Here is a 14667-nt window from a genome sequence, read left to right on the forward strand (position 1 = left end):
AACCCATCTTTGGTAACCACTCCTTGTACTGCCCTCTGGCAACAAACTGATGGTTCATGAAACAAAATAGAATGGGTACAAAAATCAGTTTGTTCCCTCTGTTTTGCTTTTAAGTAATTAATTTTTTTAATTATACCGTGCACTTTTTACATTGACAAAGACAAGTCACCATTTTCATTACAAGTGAGTGATATATAAGTTATGTTACAATTTTGTTGCAATTTCAATGTTTTCACTGTCACTTTCTATACTCTTGTAGTTCAGTTTATTAAACTCCTCTGTGATCTCTGTCGGAGTCTTTCCTTTGGTCTCTGGGACAAAAAATATCACAAAGGCACCACTGAAAAAGGTGTAAGCCACAAAAAACAGGAAGCAGAACTGTCCGAGTCCCTTCTGTGTTTGTACAAGAAAAAAAGAAAAAAACATTGAGTTTCATAAACAAGTACTGAAATTTTGGTCGAAGATAAATGCACAGTTGACGTCTCACCACAATATATCCAAACAGCATCCCAATCACAAACACGCTCAGCCAGTTGATGGTCCCAATGAGAACATATGCAGAAGGACGCCAGGCTTGAAGTAAAATGTCAGCAGGGAGAGCAAAAGATACTCCAGCTACAAGTAAACATTAAAGTTTTAAACATTTAATCAATCTACAAATAAGTGGACTTAAATATCTACAGTAGGATATGAACAGCAACGACTTACAAGGCCCAAGTCCAAAAATGCAGATGACAAAAAAGATCAGGGCAATGTTCACATATGGAATTTGTGGATTCCTATCCTGTGGAAAGAAATTTTAAAACATATTTTCTATGAGGCAGTGAGGTGAAGAAGCACAGTGTGTCACTGGTTTTACCTTCATGGACAGTGTGACAGTAAGAACACACATGGTTACACCCATCAGTAGATAGCCATAGCCCATCAGCTTCTTTCTGCCTGCTCGATCTATCAGGAAGGACTGGGGCACAACAGAGAGAATGATGTTTAGTTATTTTCTCAACAGGAATCTGTAAAGGAATCTAATATTAAACATATGTTTTAAAAAGTCATACTTTCTGTGCATAATATTAAAAATGTTTCCATGTCAACATTTGCTCTTGTCAGGGGTGGATGTATTCTCCTCCTCTCCCTCTCTGCTTTGCTTTTGTTCTGTCCTGTCTGTGAAACTGCTTTAGAGCCTCTCTTCTACAAATCTTCTGAATCATAATTTATGGACTTGGATTTGGTCAGTTGGGTCTTCAACGCAATTGATAACATTTCTTTGAAGAGAAGACAGACTTTAGATGAGCCTATTTGCCCTGTTGACATGCAAGCAGCTGGATATCTCATCGACTTGGAAGACTTGGTGATTTGTCTATTTCTGCTGTCATTTGTGGATTTTAAGGACACATATATAATCAGATTTATGATAATTGGTTCCTGCTTTTTGGATTCAGCTGGTTCCTGGCTTATCTACAATCAAGGAAGTCGTTGGCAGCAAATTTGGACCAGTTCAGGCTGCATGCTTTTGGCAGGATGGATCAGATCTCGGGGATTATTCTCAGGCATGGTCCATTGGTGTGGCCATGTAATGTGGACGTTTCGGAACCGAGTGGACCCCCACAGACTCAAGGTAGATGTCATTAAAGTTCTGCCTGTCCCCAAAACAATTGTGTTTATTTGAGTTCGGCTCCCTGACTGGCCTTGACAGGTCATCTTATCTCAACCCGCCTGGAAGTTTTGTAAAACTGAAGCTCTGCCCCTCCCTCCCCTCCTGCTGAGGAATTTCCATGGACTTTTCAGAGGAGCCCAACTGAATAAACATTCTGTCATCATTTCAGGAATCTTTGGATTCGTCCTTGGTTGTCCTCGGCACTCCCCAAGTGTGTACGGATCTCTCCAGAGGGAACTATATGAACTGAGTGATTTTATCCGAACTCTGCAGTGCCTCTGTGTGTTGCATCCTCCTCCCCCCAGCATCATTATGTGCTAGTGTGTGAGATTTTTTTTCATTATCACACTGTTGATCTTCAACCAAAGATTAAAAGCGTGTTAGGAATTTTTTTTGTCTCCAAACCCTATGTCATTTTTCACCACTTTTCATTGTCTGTCCAAACAGGTCTCACTTGTAAATGAGTCTTCGAGGCTCAATGTGACTTATCTGTTTAAATAAAGGTTGGATGAATGAATGAATTAATTAATCTTTCTAGAATTTATTTGGAATGCAATATGTGCCAAAAAAAAGACAAGAAAAAAATCTACGTCTCGTGTTTTTCGATGGAAATGAGCAGAATTTCCTTTTACATATTAACAAATCTGAATTAATGAATTAAAAAGAAAATAGAGTGCTTTATAAAGAAAACTTTATTTTTACATCTCAAAATATTTTTTTTAAATAAAAGTCCTAAATTGTAACATTAAGTTGCTCACATAAGCCAAAGTGTTTGTTTTTTTAAATTGGTTACAATAGTTATAAAAAGACAAAGTTAAAATGATGGCACCATTTGACTCACCTAAACATTAAAGTCTGAGTTTAACATTTTAGTTGTTAATATTTTGGTTTATATTAATGGGAACTTATTACTAAAACATCTAAGACATCAGAATTTGAAAAAGTCTAACATTTTGAAATGTAAAATGTAACCATGTAGTTAGCGTTAATCTTGTTCATGCTTTTTACAATAAACTTACACACAGTGTTGTGGTGATTAGCTCTGTTGCTCCAATACCAATTGCCCAGTATTGCAGCTGGCTGTCTGGCACTCCAGACTCACGAAAGATGTCAAAGGCATAGAAGCACAGCTAAAATATTGACAGATGAGAGATCGTCAAACAGGTAAAAATAGAAATAAAGCAAGTCTTTATTTAGTTATTGTCTAAAGAATGACAAGAGTGAAAGGAACATACAGCATTGATGCCACAGAACTGAGAACCGGCACATGGGATGGTGAGAGTCAGCAGCTGCCACCTCACGCAGCGAGAGGTGAGCAAATCCTTCACCGTCCTGGCCTTCTCTCCATGTGTGCTCTCCAGTTCTCTCTGCATGTCGTCCAGCTCCAGCTTTAAGTTGTCATCCTGCCACAGCCACAGCAAGGCTGCCACATGCATCCAAACATTAAATACAAAACAACGAAGATCGTACAAAGGGTTGACGTCTATTATATGAACACAGATGATCTTTTTGAGAAAAAAATTTTGTCTTCAAGACCTGGTTTGACAATAGATCAAGGTTCCTTTAAAACGACTAAAACAAACAAATCATGACTGTTTAGGATGCTTTCTGCAAACTGCAGCAAGAGACAAAGGAATACTCACAACCACAGTCCATCATTTTTACAATATCCTGAAACACTTTAAGAACAGATTTTGTCAGGATTATCTACAGTGATTTCATCAGTAATGTGTACATTTAATTCAATATAATCTTTTTAATAGTTTTAATAAAACCTTTAGAAGCTATACTTCATTTTTTTCCAGTATTTTCGTTGTAAATGACAGAAGACTTCCTGAATGCAAAACTGGAATAGTAAGGTGTTAAAATACTAATAACTCCTAAAACAATATGATAAACACAACATGTGCTCCCAGCTGAACCATATATTAAAGATATATTAGGGAGGCTTTTTTTCAAACAGGAAGTCAGTCCCAGCAGTTCTTCCTTTGATTTTATCCTTGAATGGTGCCCCTACTGAGTTTGTCAATTCCTACAAATATTTGGGTATCTTGGTCAATTCGCATCTCTCTTTTAAGCTTCACATGGAAAACCTAGTAAGGAAACTAAAAGTTAAACTGGGTTTATTTTTCAGAAACAGATCCTGTTTAACTCTGAATGCTAGGAAACACCTTGTAACTGTCATGAACCAGAGGCCGGATCGCAAACAACAACAACAACCACTGAGAGGGTTAAAAGATTTATTGTGAAGTAAAGTAAAACTCTGGAGTAGGTCCGGTTCTGGGCTGGTTGCGATCTTCTGATTGGTAGTTCGTGATAGGGTAGTGTTGTAGTGGCGGGCTGCCAGTAGAAGTAGAACTGATGTTAAGGTCCACTGGAACGGAGTCCAACAGGCTTGCAACTAAAAGATAAAGGTTAGTAGATGCAGGGGGAAAGAGACTAATTGGGGAAATGAATCTGTGGGAATCAGATTCAGGGGTAAGGATAAGTCCGTGATACAGAATGAGCTTGACCTTTAATCCGTGATCCAAAAAACAGTCAGAAGGGAAAGGCAGAATTCATACCGTGAAGTCAGTTGTTCAGCAGAAGTATCCAGTACGTGATCCAAAAAGAGAGTCAAAAAACAAGAGCATGAGTCGGTACCTGATCAGATGAGCAAAAGCAGACGAGGGCTGAGGCAAAAGCGTGGTCGTGGTCAAGGCAAGGGTCATGAACGTGATGAGTCAATCAATGGAATGCTGGAAAGTCTACTGCTGATGAGACAGGATAGAGAATCTGGCCCAGACTGAGAGGAATGAGTGAGCTTAAGTACTGACTGGACCAGGTGGTGGAGCTGTGGGATAATGAGCGGTGACAGGTGACATGAGTTGAGTGATTACTGAGTGTGCAGCATGACAGAGGAGCTGACAGAGAGCAGAGCTATGACAGTAACTGTGACTTTCCTTCCCTCCATTGATTACGGTGACATTATTTACATGAACACTCCTACAAGCACCCTGTATTCACTGGTTAACTGGACATCATTAACTTCACGCAGACTCTCTCACTGGTACATTTTCATCTTTAAATCACTTCTTGGTCTGTTGCCTTCATACATCTCCTCCTACATGTCTCTGCATGAGTGCAGCTACAGCGTGCACTCTCAGGACATTATTACCTGCAGTGTTCCCTCAGTGAGGACTGAACTTGGCAAAAGAGCCTTCTCCTACTCCGCTCCTGTTTCATGGAATATCTTGTAATATAAGTAGCTTCAAACATCTGATAAGTTCCTGGAAAACCAATGCAGATGTGTTCTTGTTTTTAGATTTCTACACCGCCCTACATTCTAGTTGTTTTTTTGTTACATTTTCTTTTAATTACCATTTTATTTTCACTTGTTAAAAAAACTCAATTTGTACACATCCTTTATGATTGTCTATTATTGTATTTGTCGTCCACAGTTTCATCACTCTTTGTTAAAAAAAAATCAGGTCTCTCTTGTAAATGAGTCCACGAGGCTCAATGGGATTAACCTGTCTAAATAAAGATTGAAGGAATGAATGAATATTAAAGATATTACAGAAAAACAGGTGCAGGAAAACAGTGATTTATGAACAATCTTGTCAGCTGTTAAAGGGATTAATCATGGTTTGGGCTCATTCTAAAGTGTGGAAAAGATAAAATATCAATGGCTGAAGGGGAAAAAAGTAATTTAATTTGGGTTCAGTGTTATTTGATTCAATTTAAAAAAATGAAATTAAATAGTTGCTTTGTTCAAATCAATTAACAGCAATAGACCTTTCATCAGAAGTTCCCAATTACAGTACATGCATGCATTTGAATATATGATCCAAACAAACTGATCCTGACTTATCAAAATGTGGCCGGTGAGAGCTCAGTTCAGTATAATCATACTTGTTAACCACGAACCAAATTCTGTTCTCTCACCTGTTTTGCTTCCTTCAGTGTCTCCTCTGTCAATGTAAAGATGTCGAGGTGACTCAGGGAAGAACAGAAGCATCACAAACTGCAGGATGGCTGGAATACCACCAATAGCTAAGAGATACGGCCACATTTCTTCTGTCCCCATCATCTCTCTGTACGCAGCATAAAGAATAGGCAGTTCAGTTAAATTTGTATGATGGGAAACAGCCAACAAATACAAAAGTCAAACATAAAATGACATTTTCATGAGGATTTACTGTTATAAGCAAGGCAACTTCCTGTGTTCTTTAAACTGGAACCAATAAAGAGAGTTTGTGGCTAGCACCTGCTTCCTTAGTTTGCAATCTGTGCTTCAAAGTTTGAGTCGTTATTTCTTACTTGATGCCAATTATCTGGCTCACCACTTTCCCCAAGCCAATGAAGATGGCACTGGTGAGAGTCAAGAAACCTCTGAGCTCCTTTGGCGAGCTCTCAGTGAGATACATGAGTTGAACACTGAGGCCAAGACCTGTGGAGACAAACAAGATGAGCAGAGGAGAAATAAAGGAAATGACCAAAGAGAACCACACACAGGGACTCGTAATACTTCTAACATACCAACGTTGTACCCATAAAGAAATCTTCCCAGCAGAATCATCTCACAAGACTTCAGCATGCGACTGAAGATCATTAGCAAGGCAGCAACAACCGCCACAACGTTGTTGATCAGAAGAGCCTTTTTTCTGCAACACCAAGGAAAGGTTTAATTGTAGGAGATTCAAGGCTCCTTGTTTTATACTGTATTACCATTTGAAATAGTGGATTTATTTATTTATTTATTTTATTTGTAGTTTTACTATCATTCAGACCAGAATTCATTGAATGAAACAGTTGTTGTACTGTATTGCAATGGAAACATTCTAGTAAAATAAAATAAAATAAAAGCAATACCCAATAATGCAATTACTTCTGGTGTTAATATGGTGTATACTGGTCATTGTCAGGTTTAGTGTTAGGGTTAGGCTACAGAAAATGATTGGATGTCCATACAACATCCAAATAAGTATCAAAATACAAATTTATGTGTGTGGGGGTGTGTTTTGTTGTCTCACCGTCCATAGGTGACGGGCAGGCTACCACTGTGAATGGCTCCTGCCCAGGCCCCCAGACTCATCAAGGCTACAATGAAGGACCAGATCAGCTGGTTGGTGGACTCGGCCACCGGTGTGCCGTACCTCAGTATCCATGTGAAGTTCACAAAGCTCTGAATGTGCTGAGGAAGGGTTTCAGAGGTCAAAGGATAATCTGAAGCAGCACTGATGAATGTCAAATCTAAATCGTTTGGATTGTAGGAGCCTGACCCACGTTGTCAGAAATATTAAGAATTGAGATTTTTCTTTTTGGACATTTTCAAGCTTTTTTAAGCTATTTGTTAGGACTAATGACAGAATCAAGATTGTTTATTCCACTAAGACATTTAAACACATTATTAACAGACCATTGTTTTGTTGAAAGTATAAAACATAAATCCAGTAAATAAACATGAGTACATGAAGCCAGCGTGTAAAGTGATACTGTACATTTCATCAGATCTCACCTCTGCTGGTGAAACAATCAGTGAAAGTTGGATCCCATACTGAAATGATCCCCCAATTCCCAGAACCAGCATCAGCAGGTAAAGCCTCCAGTACTGCAGCTGTCAGATAAAAATGGACTCTAAAGGTTTTCTGACTTCAACAGGTTGGACTGTACAGAGCTCTGCAGGAGCTATTGATCTGTTTAGTCACGCTAACACTATACTAAATGTTTTATATAAGAGAGTAAATTGTTTGCAGAAATGAGTGTCAGTATTCACAATGAGTACTTTTTGTAGTTTTTTTTTGTGAGTTATGAACTTCAGCAGTAACACAAAAGTATTTTATAATCATAATAATGATCTTTCTTGTAGGGAAAACATTTTAAAGTTTTGAATCATTAAACAATAGGTTGTAAAAAAATGTTCTATATCAAAGTTTAAACAAGATTATTTTTAATAGTTTTTATGTGTTGAACTAGTTGTTCTATTGTGCTGTGAAAGATTTTAAAATTTTAGAAGTGTACGTCTCATATAGTTTGTGGATTTAGTTTGATTGGCTTTTTGTGTTTGTTAAACTTCATGTTTAATTTGCTATGAAATTTGCATTAAAGCAACAAAAGTGCAGTAGAGTTTAAATTAATCCTGATGTAAGCTCAATCATCCAGGTAAATAAATCACAAAAAAGTTGTCAGGTCATCTGAAGAATTTGTCCAAATGACCTGATTTACTGTAACTTTTTTTAGTTTAAGTTAATAGTTTTGGCTCCTAATACAACAATTTTCAGTCAGGTCATCTGGACAGTTTCTTTTTTTTTTGCTGAAACGTTTCACCTTCCATTCGGAAGGCTTCATCAGTCAAGGAAACACACAACGAAACTGATTTTCCCCCCAAACAGTTTACTCCAAAGTGGAACAAACCAGTTATGTTAGTGCTAAGATGGTGTCCCTGGCACGCCCCCTCCTCTGCTGCCGGCCTGCCTCCTCGTCGACAGTCAAGTCAACTGGTTCAAACCCCCACCCCAAAAAAAAAAAAAGAAAAGAAACTGTCCAGATGACCAGACTGAAAATTGTTGGATTGTATACCTGGATTATTGAGCATGGATTTTTTTGGTTGGCTCCTAATAGTTTATTCATCATCATCATCATCACTTTTATTAAAGACACAAGTAGGTCCATATAAAAAATATGAATAAATAATATGAAATTATTAAATAGTTTTATTTTTTATCAGATAAATGTGAGATTTGGAGTCAAGTTGGACATAAATAAATACAAAGTAAATAAAAAAATAAATTTTAAACAAACAGTGCATTCATTTGCATTTATACATAGTAGCCTTCCCCTCTGCAGAACCTTGTGTCACTTTCAGATTGTGTCAAATGAGGGAAAAGAATGAAAACATCTTAAAACAACAATATCTGTTACAATAAAACACAAAACCAGATTTTGTGTTAAATGCATATCTTCTATTTACTCGTTTTTAAATAAGCAGCTTGAAAAGATAAGCATACTGCGTGAATAATCTCTGCATTTCTAATATTACAATAACGTGAAGCTAGAAGTGGAAAAAAAGATAAATTATCTTTTAGTATTGACAAATGTATATATTTTCCTCTCTTGCATCTGTTTTTGAACATTCAAATAATTTTTTGACACATTCTTTTAAGCCGTAATCTGCAAATATTTGAAATAATTTAAACAAATCGTCTGAACCGACAGAAAGACATGCAATGTAGAAAAACCCTCCTACCATCTTGGCTGTGATCTCCATGTTTCCTGTGGGTTTGGTGGATGCGAGCAGAGGTCCAGCATATTTGAAGGATGTCACAGGAAGTTACAAATTGACAAATTTTGGTTGACTATTCATGATTTTAGAACAACTTCGTCACATTTTGATGTGAACAACAGGGATGGCCAAACACTGCTCTTGACAGAACCTGGTCTGTTTGGCTAATTTCTGTGGAAATTAGAACTGCAACAGTAAGTTTATTCTGATACCAAGTTGGACATTACTATGACAGAAGATGAACAAAAGAATATATGTGTTTGTAAACAGTCTGTACTTGTCTGTACAGCACTTTGGTTGGCCTTGTCGCTGTTTTAAGTGCTCTATAAATAAAATGGTATGGTATGGTATGGTATGGTATGGTATGGTATGGCAAATGTTAAACATTAAAGTGGAACAGAAAAAAATGAGACATGCGTGTCTGATGAGCCTCATCTTCCATTTCTTATGCCCACTTTGGTTCTGATTAGTCATAAAGAAAGGAAACATTTGTTTTGCTTCTTCTTTTCTTGACTGGAGACAAGGCAATTTTTTCAATTAATTTAATACCATTGTTGGTGATGCATGCTGTAAATGTTTTCATTTAAAAAAGCCCCCAATATGTTCACCGACAAGTCAGTTATTAGCAAAAATCAGAGATATTTGCCTTTTGCAGCTCGTTATATTTATGACATAATAAATTACAATGCTGCATCTTAATTTATTTATTATTATTATTTAACAAAGTGTTTCTGCAAAATGAGAAGCGTCTGAACAAACAGTTTGAGGGTGACAGTGATTAAAATTAGTTTCAGCTGATAAGAGACATTGTTTCTAGTTTGAGAACATTTTGTTCTAAAGCGATAAACATAACTCAAACACACAGCCAATCTTATGTAAATGCTCAGAACTTACTGGAACCGTAAACAATTATAAAACTATGAGTTTTCTTATTTTATTTATTAACAAACTGGAAAAAAGTGAGTTAGATTTTTTAAATTAAAAAAGTAAACCAACATTTCAAGCTGAGTTAAAAGCCAATGAGAAAAAAAGTGTTTTCAGAGAAGATTTAAAAGCAGGAAGTGAGTCAGCTTGTCTGACGTGCAAAGGTAGCTTTTTATTCACTGCAGGATTTCATAACATTGATTGTTTTTAAAATAAATAAATAAATAAATGAATGTCTACCAACACAAGGACAAAAGTAGTCTGCACCTTTTTATTAGGATAATCTTTAACGAACAAAAAGCACGTAATGTGCCATCATTTGAGTGTTCCACCCTCTCTGTGCAGGCCAAAGTTCACAAGAAAAGCTTAATGAAAAAATGTGTATACTTTTTAGTATCTTAAAACACCAAAGGTCTAATATTTGTGACACCCCGCACACACATTTTCAGTTGTCTCACTTATAACTACCATACCTCTTTTCCCACCTACAGTGCCTTGTAAAAGTATTCACGCCCTTAGCATTTTTTTCCGTTTTGTTACCGCACACCTGGAAATAAAATGGATTATTTGAGGGTTTGCATCATTTCATTTACTGAACATGTCTACAACTTTGAACATTTGATTTTATATTTAGTGAAGCAAACAACAAATAGTACAAAATAACAGAAACTTAGGATGCATAACTACTCACCCCCACTAAAGTCAGTACTTTGTAGAACAGAGCTATTCAACTGGCGGCCCGCGGGTGACTGCTATTCGGCCCACTCATTAAAAAATCAAAATAAATAAATACAAATTTGGGGTTTGGGTTTTGTTTATTGCATTTGTGATTCAATGCAATAACATTTTTTTTTAAAGGTAACAGATCATTGTAATACTTGGTTTATTTACATAATGACTTTAATTGCTAGATATCTGACCCCTGAGCTGCTGGCTTTCAGAAACTGTGCCCCCCTGAGCAGTTTTGTTGAACAGCCCTGTTGTAGAGCCACCTTTTCTGACAATTACAGCTGCAAGTCACTTTGGATAAGTCTCTTTGAGCTCGCCACACCTTTTTTTGCCCATTCTTCAAGGCAAAACTGCTCCAGCTCCCTCATGTTAGATGGTTCCTGATGGTGAACAGCAATCTAAATATTTGACAATAGATTCTCAATTGGATTAGGGCCTGGGCTTTGACTAGGCCATTCCAATACATTCACATGTTTGGGCTTAAATCAGTCAGGTGTTGCTTTAACAGTCTGCTTTGGGTCATTGTCCTTTTGGAAGGTGACGCTCCATCACAGTCTCACATCACTGACAGACAGAAACAGGTTTTGCTCAAGAATATCCCTGTTTTATCATCATCCATCTTCCCCTCGACTCAACCAGTGTCCCAGTTTCTGCCTTTGCAAAATGTCCCCACAGCATGATGCCACCACCATGTTTCAATGTGGGGATGGTGTTTTGGGGGTGATGTGTTGGTTTTGCAACTGATATAGCGTTTTCCTTGATGGGCAAAAAGCAAAATTTTGGTCTCATCTGAGCAGAGCACATTCCACCATATATTTGGGGAACCTGCCACATGCCTTTTGGCAAACAAGCCTTCCCATTTTTGTCTGTAAGTAAAGGCTTTTTTCTGACCACTCTTCCATAAAGCCCAGCTCTATGGCGTGTACAGCTTCTTGTAGCCGTATGGACAGATACTCCAGTCTCTGCTTGGAAACTCTGCAGCTCCTTCAGGGTTACCTTTGGTCTCTGTGGTGCCTCTTTGATTAATGCTCTCCTTGCCCGGTCTGAGAGTTCTGGTTGGTGACCCTCTCTTGGCAGATTTGTTGTGGTACCATGTTCTTTCTATTTGATGATACTGATTTGATGGTGCTCCAGGGGATCATCAGAGATTATGATTTTTTTTTATAACCCAACCCTGACTTGTTCCTCTCAACAACTTTGTTCCTGACTTGCTTGGGGCCCACCTTGGTCTTCATGGTGTTGTTTGGTTAGTGGCACCTCTTGCTTAATGGTGTGGCAGACTAACTCTGGGGCCTTTCAGAAAATGTGTATACTGACAGATCATGTGACACTTTGCACATTGTGTGTCTTAATTTCACAAAGCATGTGACTTTTCAAGGCATTTGGTTGCACCAGAACTTTTTAGGAGCTTCATAGCGAAAGGGGTGAATACATGCGCACATACCAATACAATTTTTAGTAGTTTTTTTTCCCAATTTTTTTAAACATATATATATTGTTCTCATTTCACTTCACCAACTTAGACTATTTTGTGCATCACATAAAATTGAGATTACAAATCATTTTGATACATGTAACAAAAATGGATGGATAAAAAGCCAATGGGGTGAATACTTTTGCAAGGCACTGTATATAATTAGTCTATGTTACTGAATGAGGTAAGTTGCACAGTTGTTACCATTGATGAGTGATAATGCTGTCAGTATATAAGGTTGCCAATCTAAGAATCACTCAGTCACTTGGCATGGAGATAATCAAAAGCAACAAGGGCAGTGCTAAACTTTGCCTGAACGAAAACCTTTATTTTAAGAAAAGGAGCTACAAGAAGATCTGGTGGGAGTGCAATCATCATCAGAGATTACCTTGGTGTAAGGGTACAGTCACAACACATATGAGCACCTTTGGTTGTTTGCCAACCACAACCATCCAGCAGACAGGACAGGAATTGAATCTCAAAGCTGCACACAACCATGACACAATGCAGTCCAGAAGTTGACCCAACCAGATCCTTAAGCAGGTTCTCCTTGAAACCATTGAAGAAGTCTGCACCACCATGGGAAAGATCTAAACCTGTAAGCGATATCTTGCACGTCAATGTCATGAATGTCTACCCAAGGATCCAGCCACTCTTTGAGACTTGGTTATTCCTGATGTGTGGACTACCACTGATGCAGAGCCAAGGCTATTCATGACATGATTCTGGCCCTGGGCAGCATCAGTGTGTTGTAGTAGCCTTATGGCCGTGTGACACTTGAGCAGCTCTCTGTGATACATGTCCATTAGTGAATATGCAGTGTCCTGTGCATTTACCTTTATTTTCTGGGAAGAGTACACACATCTATCAAAGATTTGGTTTTAAGTAGTAATTTTGGAGTATGTGTTGGGGATAACACTTAACTACAACCACACCAGATTTTAGGTCAATATCTGTAAAATTTGTTGAGATCTATCCATGTTTGTGTTTGATAAGTCACTTAGCTGTGGCAGCCATCTTAAATTTGACTAAAGGTTAATCATTTGTATGTATGTATCTGCTGACTTTGTGTAAGTTTTATTAAAATTAAGGTGTCGACCATTAAGAATTTCTCTATGTCATGTTAATCTTTAAAAATCAGGACAGCCGATGACTTATATACAGTTTATTTTAATTTTGGTCAAAATGTATTCATTTATCAAATTATAATAATTGGTTAACTTCGAACATGCATTTAACAGCCCTTAGAAAAACTTCTACACTTATAAATGACATAGGACAGCATTCTGGCTTTAAAATTTTAAATGTGGCCTACAGTAAGCAAGTTATCACAGCTGCTGGTGAAGTATATGCATAATTGTGGCCAATATTGGCCAAGTATTTGGGTTTATATTAAAATGTATCCAGTGGTTCATGAGATGTTTTGCAATCACGACAAACACATACAGACACAGTTTCATGGCAAATTATTATTTTACATCTTTATGTCACCATCAAGAATAACTCAACAATTAAATTTTTTTTTAAGCGTCCTGGTCGAAATTGGCCAATTCAGAGTATCAGTATGAAATATGCATATAAATACAATTACCTTACAATATTACGAATAAATGTATATACAGTAGTCCCTCGCTACTTCGCAGTTTGTTTATGGCGGACTCGCTCTAGCTCAGTTTTTCAAAATAAGATTGGACATAACATACAATTGGCTGATTGATAGATGAGCCACACGATCGTCATGGGTTTAAAAAATATATATATATATTTTTAAATTATTTAGCACCTGCTGCACCTTTGAGCTGTTCTCCGAGCAGTAGAGCAGAGAAGTGCCAAGGCCAAGAGCGCTTGCAGGTGGCTGAGAGCAGCCACTCATGACATTCTGTGCTCTTTTAGAGTGTTTAGAGTTTAGAAACATTGTTTAGAATATTGCACGTGTGGGAAGGGTTTAAAATGCCTTAATATATAAATATGTATAAATACTAAAATAAACTACTACTTACTACTTGTACTACTATTCCTATGTACTTTGTGGTTTTTCACTGATTGCAGGGCTTCAGGGTACTGATCCCCCACGATAAGCGAGGGACTACTGTATGTACACATGCATAAAATGTATTAATCGCCTCTCAGCGAGCAGATCACCACAGTTCAAATCTCAGCTGGGGACCTTTCTGGGTGGAGTTTGCATGTTCTCTCCATGCATGCGTGGGTTTCCCCCCGGTACTCCGATTTCCTCCCACAGACCAAAAACATGCATGTTAGGCTTATTGATAACTAAATTGTCCCTAGCTAGGTGTGAAAGAGAGTGAATGGTTGTTTGTCTCGTTTGTCTCTGTGATGGACTGGAGACCTGTCCAGTGTGTACCTCACCTCACACACAGTGACTGCTGGATATGGGCACCAGTGATCCCAGCAACCAGAAAAGGAAGAAGCTGGTAAAGATAATGGATGGGTGGATGGAATTACAGTAATGCAATGCTTTTCTTATCAAAATGAGCTTTTATTGGTTGTAATGTTTTCCTCTAATGAAGAAGCACAAATAAATCCAAGCATGTGTTTTTACTTTTACATTCTGACTGATAAGTGTAAAAGGTTGGTGCCAAGCCTGATGCGTTGCCTTTT

The 14667-nt window shown here is 37.7% G+C and overlaps 1 protein-coding gene across 1 annotated transcript; it reads right to left on the bottom strand.

Annotated features, from left to right (window-relative positions):
* Positions 1-204: 204 nt before the first annotated feature.
* Positions 205-8903, bottom strand: LOC119412748 (solute carrier family 2, facilitated glucose transporter member 11-like). Its single transcript, XM_037679784.1, has 12 exons — positions 8883-8903; positions 7155-7253; positions 6670-6830; positions 6176-6300; positions 5957-6086; positions 5582-5730; positions 2890-3077; positions 2674-2784; positions 860-961; positions 709-784; positions 488-615; positions 205-393 (listed from the first exon to the last, which is right to left on the bottom strand). The coding sequence occupies exons 1-12, from the start codon at positions 8901-8903 to the stop codon at positions 205-207; spliced, it is 1479 nt and encodes a 492-aa protein (XP_037535712.1).
* Positions 8904-14667: the final 5764 nt, after the last annotated feature.

Source organism: Nematolebias whitei, chromosome 7 (assembly GCF_014905685.2).
Source record: "Nematolebias whitei isolate Nwh7 chromosome 7, NemWhi1, whole genome shotgun sequence".
In the NCBI taxonomy this organism is placed as follows: domain Eukaryota; kingdom Metazoa; phylum Chordata; class Actinopteri; order Cyprinodontiformes; family Rivulidae; genus Nematolebias; species Nematolebias whitei.

Coding starts and splice junctions, on each gene's coding strand:
- LOC119412748 (XM_037679784.1), bottom strand. CDS start 8,903: ATGGAGATCACAGCCAAGATG. Junction 6,087..6,175: donor TCTTTATGGGTACAACGTTG/GTATGTTAGAAG, acceptor TTGTCTCCACAG/GTCTTGGCCTCAGTGTTCAA. Junction 394..487: donor TGCTGTTTGGATATATTGTG/GTGAGACGTCAA, acceptor GTACAAACACAG/AAGGGACTCGGACAGTTCTG.